The 15,081-nt window shown below is 37.3% G+C and overlaps 1 protein-coding gene across 1 annotated transcript; it reads right to left on the bottom strand.

The window, feature by feature from the left end:
• Positions 1-365: 365 nt before the first annotated feature.
• Positions 366-1,359, bottom strand: LOC126374988 (uncharacterized). Its single transcript, XM_050021806.1, has one exon. The coding sequence runs from the start codon at positions 1,128-1,130 to the stop codon at positions 402-404; it is 729 nt and encodes a 242-aa protein (XP_049877763.1). The 5' UTR covers positions 1,131-1,359; the 3' UTR covers positions 366-401.
• Positions 1,360-15,081: the final 13,722 nt, after the last annotated feature.

Raw genomic sequence — 15,081 nt, 5'->3', positions numbered from 1 at the left:
ATCCCCCACAGCCTACGAGCCCACAGCACATATGGGTGTTAATGACACCGTAACGAAAACTTTGGGGTATGATTCAATACCATGATTCCGAGTTGATATCAAGTGGAATTTCCTGCCGGAAAATTTAATTTATTGTTTATTATTTTCAATTCCGTACTTTTGTTTCTGTAATCTGTCAGGAACATTCAGGGATTCCTGCTTCGTCAAACAGTCCTGGATGACCCGTATAGGAGCGAGCATAACAGGGATCCCTGCTACAAGAATGTTCCTGACAGATTATATTATGTACGATGTATTCTTCAAAATTTTTAATAAATTAAAAATAAATTAGATAATATATTTTTCTTACGTCGTTGCATTTTACGTTTCACTAAGTATTCTACAAATACACAATGTAATATTCAATCTTTTTCAAAGGACTTGGAAAATGTGCTGTCAAATGTGACTCCTCCACCCGTAACGTCGAACAGATTGGAATGCATTTTGCGAAAGTCCTTTTTTAAACCTTTCTCAAATTCGTCGTAGTCCGGATCCGAGGTGAATGTAAAGTTTTCCGGCAATTGAGGAGTATACTTTATGCCTTTCACTACAAATTTCAGCATGTGTTTAAGTCCAGTAATTTCTTTCTTCAACCTAATAAGTAACCTTGATTTTGAATCCAATAAAGTTTTTACTCTCTCATTTTCCATTTGTAAATTTAGCTTCATTGTTTGTTCTTCCAGTTCTCTCTGGCTCACTATGTCTAACTGTTTCTTTAGCTCGTTAACCAAACTGTGGAAACCCTTTCTTGTGTTAATCAGCTTGATATTTGCTTTGTTTAGTTCTATTTTGAGACTCTCCACTTCCTCTTCGAGACGTTTTACTTTGTAATCCTTGCAGTCCATCTTAGGTCTGTTGATCACCTTTCTATGTCTATAAGGTACCTCTTTGACTATAACCTCAACAGCCGTTGTGTTGTTTCTAAACACTTCAAAGGCTGTGTTCGGGGTGTGAACTCTGCTGGTTTCTTTGCTTTCTTCTTTGATTATATTGCTTGCCACTTCAGACGATTTCAGACAGTTGGAAAGATTCTGTAGCATTTCTTCAGACACGGTCGCCTGCAGCTCCATGTCCTGTGATGGCTCTGACATGAGAGCATTTGTTTTATTTTACCAAAAAAGTTGACACCTTCAACAAAAACACTTGTACTTTCAATTTCACTCAAACGTAAATATATCCAATATTTTTTCTACATAAAATTGTACAGAAATAATCTGGGTGGAGTGCTTATTTTTAAACTTTTTTTGGTTTGACACTTTTTTCCAAAGAGAATATATTGTTTTGTTGTCAAAATCACCGAAAATAATCATCGTGAGCAAAGCATAGAGCAACACGGACCTCCGCGGACAGGTGACAAAGAGTTTAAAAGAATGGGTTTAACATAATATTATTTATTTATTTTTACAGTTTTACATTCAGCCATTACAGTAAAAACCAATTCGACTGAAACAAACACATATAAGACATAACAATTATTAAAGTACAATTACAATTGCTAATATGAAAGTATCGATACGTTTTTGGATATGATTAGTTAAAGAAATTGACCCTACCGTACTGAGAGTTAAAGAAAAGTGAAAGAAATATCTATCCGAATGATACACGTGCCGAATTCAATCATAGGATTAATATGCGGAAAGCTGGAGGAGAACACGACTTTTGTTGGAAGACGCTGCATTACCCCGGTCAGTGGTGCCAAGCGGGCCGTATGATTGTACCTTCCAGGAGACAGGGGCGGAACCAGACTGACCTGGGGGCCCCAAGTGGTGAAATTAACGAGGACATCCACCGCCATCATTATTATCAATCCGACCAGCATTATTGTTATTATTTTAACATACATAACATAAACAGCCTATATACGCCCCACTGATGGGCACAGGCCAACCCAACCAACCGGAGGGGGTATGGAGCATACTCCACCACGCTGCTCCACTGCGGGTTGGTGGTGTTTTACGGCTAATAGCCGGGACCAACGGCTTAACGTGCCCTCCGAAGCACAGAATCATCTTACTTTAGCAGACAATCAGGTGATTCTAACCTGCAATGTCCTTAACAGACCAAGGACAGTCTCACAAAGTGATTACCACGATGTCCGCATCGGGAATCCAACCCGGAACTCCGGTGGAGCAGCGGACCCAACTAGTTGGCCACCTAGTTCCGCTCACATGCAACAGATGGCGCCACATTCAATAATGCAGTTTTCAAGCAGTCCTGAAACGCGATATTGAAGTTTTCACAGCAAGACGCATATAATATATAACTTTCAACATAACACCGTTGGATCGTCGATCCCTAGTCACACTACCAACTTGTGGCTAGCGGGGTACTATGCTCCGTTCGGTACCCCGAAAACATCCTTTGGCGGCAGCACACCCTCGTCGCCAAAGCTCCAACCGCTAGACCAAAGGCGTCCTTTTATAATAAATAATTTCTTTATTCATTTCCAGACGTACATGGTCTGAGACCTACGTTAGATTTTAGAACATAGGATTGATTTTATCCTGAAAATCACCCCTAAGCAGATGAAAAGGAAAAACAAAACTAACGCGCAGGCGTACAGCTAGCTTATTATGATTTGAGGAATATCGCCCAAATGCGGCCCTGGTTTACGGTGCAAGCATTTTCAATTAGGAACACGTGGCCTATTTCATATAGACGTGTAGCTCTCCTCAACTTGTTTTGACTCGTACTACCTTTGTCCTTACAAAGCTGGGTTCCACGTTCAGCGCTCCTCCTCGGTCAGTTGTAGACATTATGTATAAGTAACGGCCCCGATTCCTGCAGACACCTCCTAATTTTACTTTAAGTTATACCTGTCATTTTCTTATCCGCCGAAAAGGAAAGGGACAAATAATTGACAGCTCTTAATTCTAGGAAGATGAGTAAATGAATGAATAACCCGGGCGAATCAAAAAGGTATCTCGCTCGTATGCCAACCGATTAACGTGTGCTGTCACCTTAATTCTGTCGGGTTATTGGTCAATGTAAAATTTTAGACGGTTGTTTTAGATTTAAAATTGACGTGTGTTCCATAAATTTTATGCTTGTCGATTACCCGTCCCTTTCCTTTTCGGCGGATAAGAAAATGACAGATATAACTTAAAATAAAATCATATGGTATTTACAGGAATTAGCACCAATATGTCACTATAATTTATGTTAAATATTGTACATTAGTCAGACGTGACAAAAGTTAAACCCTTAAGGATTTTAGTGTCCACTAAATGTATTCAAATTCAAAAATATCTTTATTCAGTAGATAACACAGTTACACTTTGAATCGTCAATTTTTACATAACGAACGTATCATCCGCCTAAAACTACTGCAGCTTCTGACAACCTGTATAGCCGGGGAAAAGAAGTACCTTTTGTTGTGTTAAATATTCCATGTTAAAATTAATAAATAAAAATAAATGGTTGAAACATAAATAATTAAATATTCAAGTTTTAAAAGCATACCTTCTAGAAAAGTGTATACAGATATAATGTTATATAGCCATGCTTTAATTCTATATTTGTATTTATGTGCTTAGAGAAAGAAACTACAAAAAAAGTGTTTTTATCTCTTTCTAGTTAAAATTGTGTTTATGCAGTATGTTTTACCTTATAAGGCGTACAAACGTAGATAAACTCACGCCTATTTCCCACCGGGGTAAGCAGAGACTATGGAATTCCCTTTGTTTCGATCCTGATCGTTTCATACACGCACGACGGTTCAGAGTAGATCGTACAAAACCTTTTCTAAGGACATCTCCAATTACCATGTCGATCTTTAGACTAAAATCAGGAGTGTGTTGATGACTTGTAACTCTGCCTACCCTGATATGTATGTATGTTACTTTCCTCAGCTCCGACGACCTCCGTGGTCCAGTGGTTGAGCGTTGGGCTCACGATCCGGAGGTCCCGGGTTCGATTCCCGGTGGGGACATACCACAAAAATTACATTGTGATCACCATCCGAAAATAAGATGATCCGTGCTTCGGAAGGCACGTTAAGCCGTTGGTCCCGGTTACTAATTACTGCTGTAAGTACGTAGTCGTTACATGAGCCATGTCAGAGGTCTTTGGTACGGTCACGAGCATTAATATGTATACACTTTGGTACCATGTCACATTAACTTTTTTGACAAATTGAACTGTAGGTCTCACTAAATGGAAAATATGTTAGTGCGACAGAGTCCTAAAGTGGGTATATTATATTGCTCGTGACTGTACTCCACCTCACAACCCACACGATGGAAGAACTTTCCTCAGCTAACACACCAAAATAAAACTGTATTTCAGTCTATAGGTAGACGTCAACTGCATCTAGGTGTACTGTGTAACCTCGTTTCGAAAGTACATATCGTCCTAGTTTTCCGAGTCACAATAGCTATGGAATCGAGATATGTGCACGGTGTACCTACATTCACTATTATACAGGGTGTTAGTGACATCGTAACGAATACTCAGGGGGATGATTCAGGCCATGATTCTGAGTTAATATCAAGTGGAATTTTTCGTCGCAAAATTCATGTTTTTTTTTGTTTTTTTTTTTTTTTTTAATTATTTTCAATTCTATACTTTTGCGATGAAAAATTCCACTTGATATTAACTCAGAATAATCAGCTGAATCATCCCCCTCAGTATTCGTTACGATGTCACTTACACCCCACACAAGTACATACGGTAGCCATACAAGTAGGTATGGGTGTTAGTGACACCGTAACGAATACTGAGGGGGATGGTTCAAACCATGATTCTGAGTTGATATCAAGTGGAATTTTCAGTCTAAATATTCCTGAAAAATTTGTGTTTTTTTTAATTATTTTCAATTCCATACTTTTGCGACGGAAAATTCCACTTGATATCATCTCAGAATCATGGCCTCAATCACCCCTCAAAGTTTTCGTTACGATGTCACTAACACCCTGTATAATATAACGCGAACTCGCGGCTATAATGGCGCAGATATGGATGGCGCTGTTCAGATTTAACTTGGCAATTACCTATTTTCTCATTAATTAAGTAAGTAAAATCTTTATTTCCTCTACAAAAAACGCATGGATACATAAATATATACAAAAATACAATATTTGTAGAAACTGGAGCCTAAACTAGGATACCCTGTGTTTTAGGACTCCAGGCCTCCACCACCAGAAAGTCATGGTCAAGAGAAAATAACAAAATAGAAAAAGAGAAAATAAAAATAGTTAACTTGAATTAAACACAGACTAAATCACAAAACATTTTTTAAAAAGAAAATATCAATTCTATAAATGCTTTTATGTGTGTGTGTGCGTGTGTGCGTGTGTGTGTGTGTGTGTGTGTGTGTGTGTGTGTGTGTCATTGCTCTGGGTACATAATTATTCAAAATACATCATAATGAAAACTTTGAGGGATGTTTCTGGCCATGATTCTGAGTTGATATCAATAATGAGATATACTTTTGCGACGGAACCTGCACTAGAGCAGCGTGCTGGAATATGCTCCATACTCCATACTCACTCCGGTTGATTGAGGGGAGGCCTGTGCCCAGCAGTGCGACGTATACAGGGTGTTAGTGACATCGTAACGAAAAGTTTGAGGGATAATAATAATAATAAAATATGTTTATTACTCTCGCATGAACACGATAATTGGTAATTAACAATAAAACAAGATTAAGATACAGTTGTTGGTGAAAGAGACTGGGGTCTGTGAGAAGCGTCAGCTTGTAGTACAGAACCCCAGGCTCCCCCCTCGGATGATTAGTGGCTATAGCTAATTATTTTATGTTTATATAACACAAATTAAAAGAGATGAGATTTGATGATACATAAGACAAAATTTGAAAAACATAAGAGATATTGTGTGTGTGTGTGTGTGTGTGTGTGTGTGTGTGTGTGTGTGTGTGTATGTGGATGATTCAGACCATGATTCTGAGTTGATATCAAGTGTAATTTTCATACTTTTGCGACGGAAAATTGTTGCAAAATCATAATATTTATTAATATATTTAATGGATCAATTACAGCCATGCACATTATAACAATTAGTTAAGACATAATTAAACTAAGTAAGACTACTAATGTATTAATATAATATTACAATATATTTTCTAACAGGTACATAGTTACATACTTACTGAGCGTTCCAAACCCCATGTCACGGGTTTGAGTCCCACCCAACGTGCTAACAAAAGAAATATAGTTGGCGTGGAGTGGATGTATTTACGTCACGCCTTATACTATCAAAAATCTATATCTCAACACAAATACCTTTCTGTAAATTATCAATTCTAATCCGGACTATTTCTCTTTTTTTCTATTTGGCTACATTTTCAGTCATTTCTGTTACTCATCAACGTTTCACATTACGTTTCTTTCTTCCGCTCAATGCACACGGTGCCTCATCTAATCGACTGAGAGTCGACTTATCATCCACTGTAATGAGATTGTCGTTTTCACAGGAAATTTTTATATCATTGTTCACTGCCGAAAATGGCTGGTCTTCAATAATTGCGTGACATTGAATTTGTGGAGACTTTTTTAATGCGCACTGTTTATCATCCTGGCCTACTAGACACTCTGTGGGAGCTATATAGAAGTAAATATCTGTAAGCAAATTAGATTTCACTAATTCTGTCACATTTTCTATTCTGATTACCTTATGAATGAATTTAGCATTATTATCCTTTTCGTATATACGTACTGCTTCGTCAGCAGTTTTTCTGTACTTTTCTTCGGTGGAATTTCTCTCTTCTGGTATACTAATGTTGCCGGAAAAGCATACAGGACATTGCAACAAAACGTCCTCATAGTTTTCGCTTGACGACGGTTTCATCGTAATTTTAGCAGAACAGAATGACTTTGAAGCAGATGCTTTTACTTCACATTTATCTAGCGCTTGGTTTTCCACTCTAAGACACTTTGTTGAAGCTAAAGAAAAGTTTATAATATAGATGGTCCCGGGTACTAATTGTTTAGTAACATAATGTACTTCAGTTATTGTATGTAAATAATGAGCATTTATTATGTTCTCATATTTGCGCACCGCTACTTCTGCAAGTCGTTTATACTCCGGATCTTGAGGGTTTTGTGGTTCTAGCGGTCCAGGAAGCACGTCTGCCTTAACTTTGTCAGCGACTTCGCAACTTGTATTTAACACTTCTTCCTTATCCAACAATGGTTGCTGGAGGAGCTCCGCGCGACAAAGTATCTCTTTATTTTTATCTGGTAAACATTCATCGTCTGATTTATTTACACAAAGAGGTAACGATAATCTAATTCTTTTGATCCAACCGATTGCATTATTAACAGCTTTCTCTACGCCTTTAGCTACCTGTTCAGTAGTATACACTACGTCTTGAATCATTTGTACTGGATCAAATATAAATACTTTAGATTTTAATTTTAACATAGTATCTTCAACTGCAGGTTCGTAAGAAAGCAATTCGGGCTTCGCCAAATAAGCCGTCACCTTATCCACTACTTTCTTATAAACATCTTGAGTGACATTCTTTCGCTGTGGTCTTCCGATAATCATGAGAGATTCTTCTGGTGAGCCTTGTAACTTCCCAAATTCGTACTAGAACAAATATTAGTTGTGTAATTTCTTCAATACGTTTATTTTTATCTAGTGTAACCTAATAAAATGACTTGTAACAATCAATAGCTATTTGTAATACAAGAGTGGACAGGTATGTTTACATGACGGCCGAGTTTGAATTTGGTACTAGCGAAGTAGTCTAGAAGTGGCTAATTGACAGTTGTAACAATAAAAAATAAAACATTTCTGATATGATAGTTTATCATTTAACGATAATTAGCCAATAGATTTTATTTATTAAAATCATCAGAATGCTATTTTTTATCTGTGTATTACAAGACTATGGGCGGCCATGATTGAACTTCGTGTGGGCGTCACATATCACAAAATAAACAAAAACTATCTGTTGCGTTTCAAGTAATGACCGTTTCTTTGTTTATTGAAATGTGACGTGATGACGTCAATGGGCAAAATGTCACGTGACCGACCGTTTTCGTGCGAAATTTGGAATTACTTAATGAAGAAAAATATGTTTCGTATACGTCGGTGCAGCGTTTTCCATGCTACTTTTTAGGGAAAAATAGGGCAGTGGTTTTTAAAATACTTAGGTATCGGAAAAATGACAATTAGCCAATTGAATCGTGTAGAGAGAAACTTAAAAGCACGAGACATTTTAAAACTAATTTCCACCAGTACAAAACTTACAACTTTTCACCTCTACCAGCGAGAATAATACCTATATTATCCATACTTACTAATATTATAAATGCGAAAGTGTATGTCTGTTTGTTTATATGTCCGTCTTACAAGCAAAACGGAACGACGAATAGACGTGTTTTTTTTTAAATGGAGATTGTTGAACCGATAGAGTGACACAGGCTGCTTTTTATCTCTTTCTAACTCCCCAGTGTCGTAAAATGGGGCTGGAAGTTCGTATTATATTTGAAAGAATTAATCGACCCTAGCGATAACCGCTAAATAAGGGAAATTGTCGACCACGCCGGCGGGGTCGGTATCGGAGTCCTAAAGTGTTTCTTGTCGCGAGCTAATTGGCCGCTCTATATCGCAAGAATAATCGGGTCGTCAGGATCGTACATTACGTCCTTCGGGCGCCGCCGTTATTTTTCAGTACCGTCCCTAAGCGGGATGTATTCGGAGGCCGCAGCTACCTGGGGATTTGGGTGGTACGGAGCAGAATCGAAAAAAAAAAACGTTTAGAAGCTAATTTGAGCCATTAGACAATGGTTGGCAGACCTAGGTCTACGTGCAGATTTTCATTGTGAATGAACCATGGGAGCTAACGTAACTTTATGGATGAATCGCTTTTGTATCACCTGAAGACGATGGATTAGAGAGGGATTCACCGGAGTTCCATTTGTGAATCAATTTAGAAAAGTGTGACTCATGACCCTATCGGGAATCTCATTCGGAATCTTCTAGTTTGATCATCAAAAGAAAACGAATGTCGATGCAAAAGGGGAATAATATATTGAATGACGGAATTTTTTACTCACCGAATTATTCGTCTCAACCTCACTATCGGGCACTATCGCCTTAGTTACGTCGCTTTTATTATTCTTTTCTTCATCAGTTTCAGAGAAGCAAATTGAAATTAAAGCACAAATAATTAAAAACATGAATACGCGTTCCATTTTTGTTTTTTCTTCAACTGTTATGGTTGGTGACGGGTGGATGAGGCAAATGAACACACGCATCGATAATGAAAATTATGAATTTAATATTTTACGACTATAATCTATAAAATTGCATGCAAAGGCGATAAAATTTAAATTAAAACTTCTCCAATTTCTTAAAAAAAGATTTTTCATTTAACTGTGAAATAAAGAGTTTGCCTTTCCCACAATCTAATTTGATGATGGTGAAGACGGGCCTTAGGTGGTTCGTAAATGTCTATTCACTCTAGTTTTAAAGTATCCAAGAATGTAATGAGGCAATACAGACTGCGGTAAGTAATTTTATTCCTTAAAGTTCTTATAAGGCAGGAGAATAGCAAGAGCTTCGGTGAGGTTGATGGAATTTCCACAAATAATGGGTAACGTGCGTGCCGACACCTGATTGATGGCGTTACACTGTTCACAAAAACGTGGACCTGTACGAAAAGAAGCGTTTAGAAGATCTTGAAGTAAAACGCCAAATACGGAAGACTCGACAGAAGCTCTCCTACATCTATACGTTGAATTCTGCTGGCCAGTTATTCTGTGCGCCATGTGGCCGTACCTTCAAATCGAAGTTCGGTTTTGCTAGCCACATTAGAGCCTATCATAACAACGACCTGGGATAGACATTTAGGAGTCGCCGTCGCCGGACACGGCTTGGACGTCATGATGATGATGATAGCAGATGGAATATCATGAGTGGTATCAGATCTTGAAGTAGATGTAGGTACTTGTACACATATTTTTTTGCTGTATATGACACTACTTGGCCGGGCAATTAGGGAGCCCTTAGGGTTCTCACCCGGAGTACTAGTATACACTTCCCGAAGAGTATCCTATAAACCTACACCGGGGTAAGCGGAGAGTAGGTATGGAATTCCATTTACTTAAATCATGTCGTACTTCTCTTACTTCCTCCACATTCATCAATCGTTTCATACACGCACGCCGGTTCAATCGATCGAACTAAACTTTTTCTAAGAACATGCCCCAATTTAGGTAGGTAACGGATAGGAACTAGACTGATTTTACGTCTGACATCAGCGATTCCAGTTTTGATAATATATTATAAGTATTCGAAATGAATCCGCGAGGTTCAATGTGTATAATACTTTTAATGATTTAAGATAATATGCTGGAGGATGTAACATTGCTTAAGCAAACCCATTAAAAGGCCAAAGCACTGTATAAATTGGTCAATATACAACATTTTTGTTGCCTTATAGAGCGACAGTTTCTGTTTGTAACTAAGCTCTTAAATAAAGATTAAAAAAATATTACAAGTATAATATTTATTTCAGTACACATCTGGGAAGTTACGAAGGCCACTATAAGAACCACCAATGTTAATTGGAAGTCTGAAACGAAAGGATGCATTGACGATATCGGTATACCATCAGCAGAAGTGACAGTCTCGCCCGAGTTCCTCATGAATATCTTAGAGGGAGCGACGAAGACACACAAGGAACACAAAAAGAACATCAAAGCATGGCAGTCTTGAACATATTAGCTGATCGTCTGATACTCTTGGCTGAAAACAATACTGAATTCACTCAATCTCAAGCACTATAAGTCCTCTTGACAAAGGTGAGAGGATTATCCAGTAGTTAGGGCTAAAGATGTAACTCAACTATTTCTAAATTTATTCTATTTTTTGTAATTTGTTTTCGTTACTAGTTTTAAAGCAGCGATTATAAATTAAAATACAATTAATCACAAAGATAAATGAGTAGTGCATTCTTGCTTTCTCTTAGATCGTAATTAGTGACCTCCGCTTCTGTTCTTGATCTCCTAATATCCTTTCTTAGTATTGTAATAATTTCTTATCTTCTCCTATCGTGTGGGTTGTGAGATGGATTACCAACCCCATCAACCCTGGTGGCAGGGTTGGGGGAATTTCTTACAATAATGCTGGTAAACAGTAAATGATTATTGCAATCTGATAGAACTTAAATATATATTTACAATAAGAGTAAAATAATGTTAAAATAAATAACTACTCTAGTACTGACATAACCAATTTTAATCATAGAATAAAGAATAATACTACAAATACGTCGGTAAGACTCCGTCCCGCACCATTTCGCAGCTAGTTTACCTCACCCCTGTGGGTCTTACTTTAGTCTTAAATGTCCGTAAGCCGCCAAGGAGCAAGGGGCACGCGAATGTATGTCTCGTTCAAACTTACGCGTTAAATGAGACACAACAAGAATTAGATTGTTTGTGGAATGCCCGGGGTGTGTCTTAACCACAACTATAAAGAAGCTTGCTTTGTTTAAGTATGTTCTGGCTAAACTCAATTAGAATAGCGGCAAGCTATTATGGCCGTTTTTGTAAAGTAGCAACTGATTTACTTATCTAAAATATATTATAATCATAAACGACTAGCTTCGGCATGTTTTCAGATTCAGAACTATAAAAAGTTTCGACTGCACGTCGCTATTGATAATAAAAAACAGCTCCTACATTATAATTATTAATTAATACTAAACTTGATGAACGGGACAAACGTCAAAACCGCCATCATGTGATCATAACCTGCCGCTAGGTATACGAACCACTGATTGGATTAGCTTGAGATTTTTTTACCATTGTGATTTAAACTCTAAAACTAAGATGGGATAAAAAATGTGTACAGCAGTGGTTTTATTGTTATTTATTTCTTGTATAATATAGTTGGTAAACCAATAATTGTTGTGTGATAAAACTTCAAACAATACTCTACAAAAAATGTGTTTAACAAAGAAACTGATTTAAGTCTTGGAGTTTTTTGAAATTGGATAGTGAAATAAATACGGTCATACGGAAACGCAAAGGACTTCAACACACCGTTTGCTGTCTCCCGCATGACGTGAAAACTCCTTTGGTCACAATTACTTTCTGCCGCTCAAAGCACACGGTGCCTCATCTAATCGACTGAGAGTGGACGACTTAACATCCACCGTAATTAGTTTGTCATCTTCACATGAGATTTTAATATTATTGTTCACTGCCGAAAATGGCTGGTCTTCAATAATTGCGTGACATTGAATTTGTAGAAACTTTTTTAATACGCATTTTTTATCATCCTGGCCTACAAGGCACTCTGTGGGAGCTATATAAAAGTAAATATCTGTGAGCAAATTAGATTTGACTAACTCTGTCACGTTTTCTATTTTGATTACCTTATGAATGAATTTAGCATTATTATCTTTTTCGTATATACGTACTGCTTTCTCAGCAGACTCTCTGTATTTTTCTTCAGTGGGATTTCTCTCTTCTGGTATGCTAATGTTGCCGGAAAATAATACAGGACATTGCAACAAAACGTCCTCATACTTTTCGCTTGACGATGGGTCCATCGTAATTTTAGCTGAACAGAATGATGTTGAAGCAGATTCTTGTATTTGGCAATTATCTAGCGCATGGGTTTCCTTTCTTACACAATTTGTTGGGGCTATAGAAAAGTTTATAATATAGGTGGTTCCGAATAATATTTGTTTAGTAACATAATGTACTGAAGTAATCGCCTGTAAATATGGAGTATTTGTTATCTTCTCATATTTACGCACCGCTACTTCTGCAAGTCGTTTATACTGCTCATCTTGAGGGTCCTGTGGTTCTGGCGTGCCGACCTGTGTTTGCTCAGGAGGTTTATCACTACAAGTATTATTTATCACTTGTTCTTTATTTAAAGACGGTAGCTGAAGTATCTCCGCTTGACAAAGTAGCTCTTTTTTTTTCTGTGGGGGACATTCTTTGTTGGATTTTTCAGAACATTGCCTAGGTAACGCTTTGTATGTCAGTTTTTTGAGTATCCCATGAATAAATCTGGGTTTTTTATTAATCTTTTTTTTCTTTTTCTTTTTTTCACAATCTTCTTTACTTTCTATATCCTTTAAAGGTGGGACATCGGGGTCTGATGCATTAAAACCTACGACATATTCAGCTACATCTTTGGCATAATCTAATCTATCCACCCATTTTTTAATTGTTTCCTCATGTTTTTTAATACCTTTACCTACTTTTTTAACGACATGTTGTGCTGTTTGTTTTACATGTTTACTTGCCATAATCACTTTTCGCGCAACCTGTACTACTTGTTGTGTAATTCTTACAACTCTGTAGGCATTGTAGATATGAATTGCTGCTTTCACTGCTGCTATTGCTCCGATAATGGGTAAGAAAAGTTTCTTTTGTTTCGTATGCAGCGCAGCCAATGATTTATAAACGTCATCATTGACATCCATTTCTTCAATTTTTCCAACAATCATCGGACGGCCTTTTGTTTTATTTTTTAATGTAACATTTTTAGGTTGACACAAACAAACAGAAATTATAATAAAAATAAATATGTATACGAATATTAGTTTCATTTTTGAATCATTGCTGCTGAAAACACTCAAACCAAATAAAAATTCGCCTCAGAGCATTGTTTATATTTTTTTAATTGAAAAAAGAGATTGTGCAGTTCGTAAAAGTGCGATAAAACTTAATTGGAAGTTATATTCAATCAATCTCCTGATTCATTTCGATTTTAGTACTAATTAGTAGATTGACATCCTCTTGACGACTTCAGAGTTGAATTAGCTTACTTTAATTACTGGTTACTACCACTTACAAAAATAAACCTTAATATGTTCTCTGTAAAGACTAATGTAGTGCTCTTTCAATGTACGCACAACGTACATAGTGCACGTGAATATAATTTACGCGTACATTACATTCTATAGTAAGAAACGCCACCGAATCCGACAAAACGGTGCAGGTGATGGGTCCCACTCTCTAACCCTGAAGGATAACTAAAAAACTGAGGAATTAAAAGGGCCACATCGAAGCAATTCATCTATGAAAGCAATATTGCTATTTGACATTTGTTTGCATTGCGCACTTACTTTTTGAACACCTCCACTTTGAAGTGGAATAAATGTTATAATAACTGGTTCGACCGAATGGAAAAGTGTATTAAACTTCGTGGTCAATACTTTGAAACATAGTAAAAGGTACTATAATGTTATAGTTGCTTTTTTTCTTCAAACGATAAAACTTAAAAGACATGCCTCGTATTGCATCATAGCAATTCATCTAAAAAAATAATTTTGCTATTTGACAGTTGTTAACGTTGCACACTCACTTTCATGTGCACAAAGGTCTACAGCGCTATCTATTTTGATCTGGAAAGTCCCTCATATCTTATAAATAATCTTTTTAACCCCACTGTTGTTGAATTATAAAATATATTGATGTTTTAGTCACGAATTCCATAGTCTTTGCTTACCCCGGTGGGTAATAGACGTGAGTTTGTGTATGTATGGTATGTAGGTGAATAGTAGCCGGGATCAACTAGTAAAGAGTTAAAACACATAATAACGGATTCTTACCGCGTTTAAAGCAGAGATATAAGACTCCCGATATTTCGACACTGTTGCAAATGACTGATGAGATTGGAGTGAAGTAGGTAGATCCATAATTTTCTACGGGCAGACATCTCTACCCTCTTTCTTTGCCGCTTGTTTATGTATTTGATGTCGGAATGTTCGGAACCATCTGAACTCGCATCAACGACAAACCGCACTCACTGTGTCCTCACGTTTTGTCACCACATTAGGCAGTTTTAAGCTTAAAACACACTTAAAACAATGTAGTAAAGAGTTATATGCTCGCAGAGTGGAAGTTAAAGATGCGGAAGTCGCGAGGTGGTGAGGCGGGTAAATCACCTCGTAGAAAGTCGTGTACACCTCTCGACACCCTGAGCTGCTCACAACAACATTGATGACCTGCTGTCGTATCGCATCGGCTCGTTTTGGGTGACCCGTCCAGTGAGTGGCGAGTCGACGCCTATTCATTTTATCTGTATATCAACACTGAACGAGCA

This window comes from Pectinophora gossypiella, chromosome 18 (genome assembly GCF_024362695.1).
Source record: "Pectinophora gossypiella chromosome 18, ilPecGoss1.1, whole genome shotgun sequence".
Classification (NCBI taxonomy): domain Eukaryota; kingdom Metazoa; phylum Arthropoda; class Insecta; order Lepidoptera; family Gelechiidae; genus Pectinophora; species Pectinophora gossypiella.
This window is presented reverse-complemented; position numbering and strand designations above follow the sequence as displayed.

Bases quoted from the DNA above. Each gene is read 5' to 3' on its own strand.
- LOC126374988 (XM_050021806.1), bottom strand. From the start codon at position 1,130: ATGTCAGAGCCATCACAGGACATGGAGCTGCAGGCGACCGTGTCTGAA.